The sequence below is a fragment of the Argentina anserina genome, chromosome 5 (genome assembly GCF_933775445.1).
Source record: "Argentina anserina chromosome 5, drPotAnse1.1, whole genome shotgun sequence".
NCBI lineage: Eukaryota > Viridiplantae > Streptophyta > Magnoliopsida > Rosales > Rosaceae > Argentina > Argentina anserina.
Genome location: NC_065876.1, coordinates 27307874 through 27309933, shown reverse-complemented (window position 1 = coordinate 27309933; position 2060 = coordinate 27307874). Strand labels below are relative to the sequence as shown.

Genomic DNA, 2060 nt, shown 5'->3' with positions numbered 1-2060 from the left:
TGATATCCTTCTGGGGTTTAACGGATAAACATCTGGGATTTAGGGTTCATCGATCAAGAACAGTTCTACGAAAATGAAATAGTTTTAAACAGAAGCGAGAGAGATCGGTAGCAGAAGGAGAAGCAGAAAATGTGGAGTCAAATAAATCGGGTGAGGTTGTAATAGTAATGACTCACTTAATTTCAAGGACACGTACAGAGACCATGGAGCCCAGTCCAAATTCACTGCTAAGATTTGTATAGTTGGCTAAGTTGGGTGGCATCAGGATCAGGGAGGTTGGGTATTAGACCAAGAAGTTGGTGAGGATTTCACATCTTTGGCTTTAATTTAGCAGAGAGAGCTTCTTAATTGGCTTCGATCAAGTAAAGGGAGAAGAAGAGAAAGAGAGACGCTAGCCAGCCAACTTGGAATGCACGTCATGCATAGGTAGGCCAGGTTTGTTTTAGTTGTACCTTCAAATAAAGTTTGCTCCTATTAGATTCTCCCTTCAGTTATGACCAAACCCAATATTTATCACTCTTGAGCCTATATAACCACCCATTTCAAAGTTATAGAACTCCTACCTCTGTGAAATAGCAAGAGTACTGCAAGACTATAGTTATCTCTGAGTTCTGAAGCTAGCACCTCTCCTCTCTCTTTCTCTCTCCCTCCATCTATCTAGCTATGGTGTCTTTTCAAGCTCAACCCCTTTCACCAAACCAGAAGAAATCAAGCACAGACTCTGAGAATTCATGCAAGAAGAGAAAGTGGGATAACCCTTTTCCTTTTGTGGAACAACTGCTCGAAAAGCGTTCGAAACCAGCTGATCAGATCAGGCCAAAGTCCTTTGATGTTGAGCTCCAACTCGAGACTCCATTGCCTATGGAGTGGCAACGATGCCTTGATATTCAGGTTTGTACACATAATCCTTATTTTCATGTACCCTGTTCTAAATTTCATCGATCTTCAATATATTTTCGACTATAAACGACCGAATCACTATGATCGTCTGTAACTGTGCGATCTCCTAGTAATTCTGTCTAACCCTTTCGTCCATCTTTCGGTATCCACAGTCGGGCCAGATACACTTTTACAACACAAGGACACAGATGAAGACTTCAAGAGATCCAAGGGGGAGTACTCCTGAACCACCAATCACTAATCACATGAGCTTAGACCTTGAGCTCAACCTGAGATGCGACTCCCAGCCTCATCCAGAGATTTCACCAAACAGCTTCAGGGCACTATTCAAGAATAACTCATCAAGGTTGGGGCTAGAACTTGATCATGACCAAGAGATGGTGGCAACTGTGTGCATGAGGTGTCATATGTTGGTCATGCTGTGCAAGTCTTCACCTGCTTGCCCAAATTGCAAGTATATGCACACACCTGATCAGAGTCCCCCAACTCTATTCAAGCCAATGAGTCAAGGTCATGCAGCTTCATCATGCGCTAGTAAGATCAAAGCATGGTACTAAGGCCGGGCTGATCACCCTCTAGTAACACAAATTATGTAACTGTTAATTCTGCGTCTTAAATTGAGCTGAAAGGGTCTTCTGGCTTAGGCTTTGGCTTTGTTCCAAGTTGAAAGATGAGGGCATATGGGACTAAATTTAATCAGATAGGGCAGCGATCACGGCACTCCAAATCGGGTATCCTATAGTAATTATGGACTTACATAATAATGTAATTTTATGTGAGTGCGAGAAGATAAAATTGGAGTGCCGTTGGCAAATGTAAATATAGAAGCATCATCGTCTTAGATTTGTCTAAAGTTCGGGTGTCGGTAATAAGGAATTGGCTTTAAAATCTCCCTCACTATATCACCCATATGCTAATTACAATAAAATTTGAATCTTGATTAATTTTTGGTCCTTAATTTTTCTCACTTGGTTTCGATTTCTACATTTATTGCTTGTGAGTTTCAGCACACCTGCTCCAAAGCAAAGGCCATGTCTAGGGGAGGTCGACAGATGAGTCTGTTACAGTCGTAGGTAATCATCATCACAGATACACATTTATGATGGATTGATGTCAAAAATGAAGACATTACCCTTTTTCATTTCTTTGTTCAAATTTAG

General features: G+C 41.3%; 1 protein-coding gene across 1 annotated transcript; it reads left to right on the top strand.

Annotated features, from left to right (window-relative positions):
* The first annotated feature begins 593 nt into the window (after window positions 1–593).
* LOC126795870 (protein CURLY FLAG LEAF 1-like) lies at window positions 594–1457 on the top strand. The gene is made up of 2 exons (XM_050522603.1): window positions 594–891; window positions 1053–1457. The coding sequence occupies exons 1-2, from the start codon at window positions 664–666 to the stop codon at window positions 1455–1457; spliced, it is 633 nt and encodes a 210-aa protein (XP_050378560.1). The 5' UTR covers window positions 594–663.
* The last annotated feature ends 603 nt before the right edge of the window (window positions 1458–2060 follow it).

Bases quoted from the DNA above. Each gene is read 5' to 3' on its own strand.
- LOC126795870 (XM_050522603.1), top strand. From the start codon at position 664: ATGGTGTCTTTTCAAGCTCAACCCCTTTCACCAAACCAGAAGAAATCA. The intron at 892-1,052 runs GTTTGTACACAT...CGGTATCCACAG, and splicing joins AACGATGCCTTGATATTCAG to TCGGGCCAGATACACTTTTA.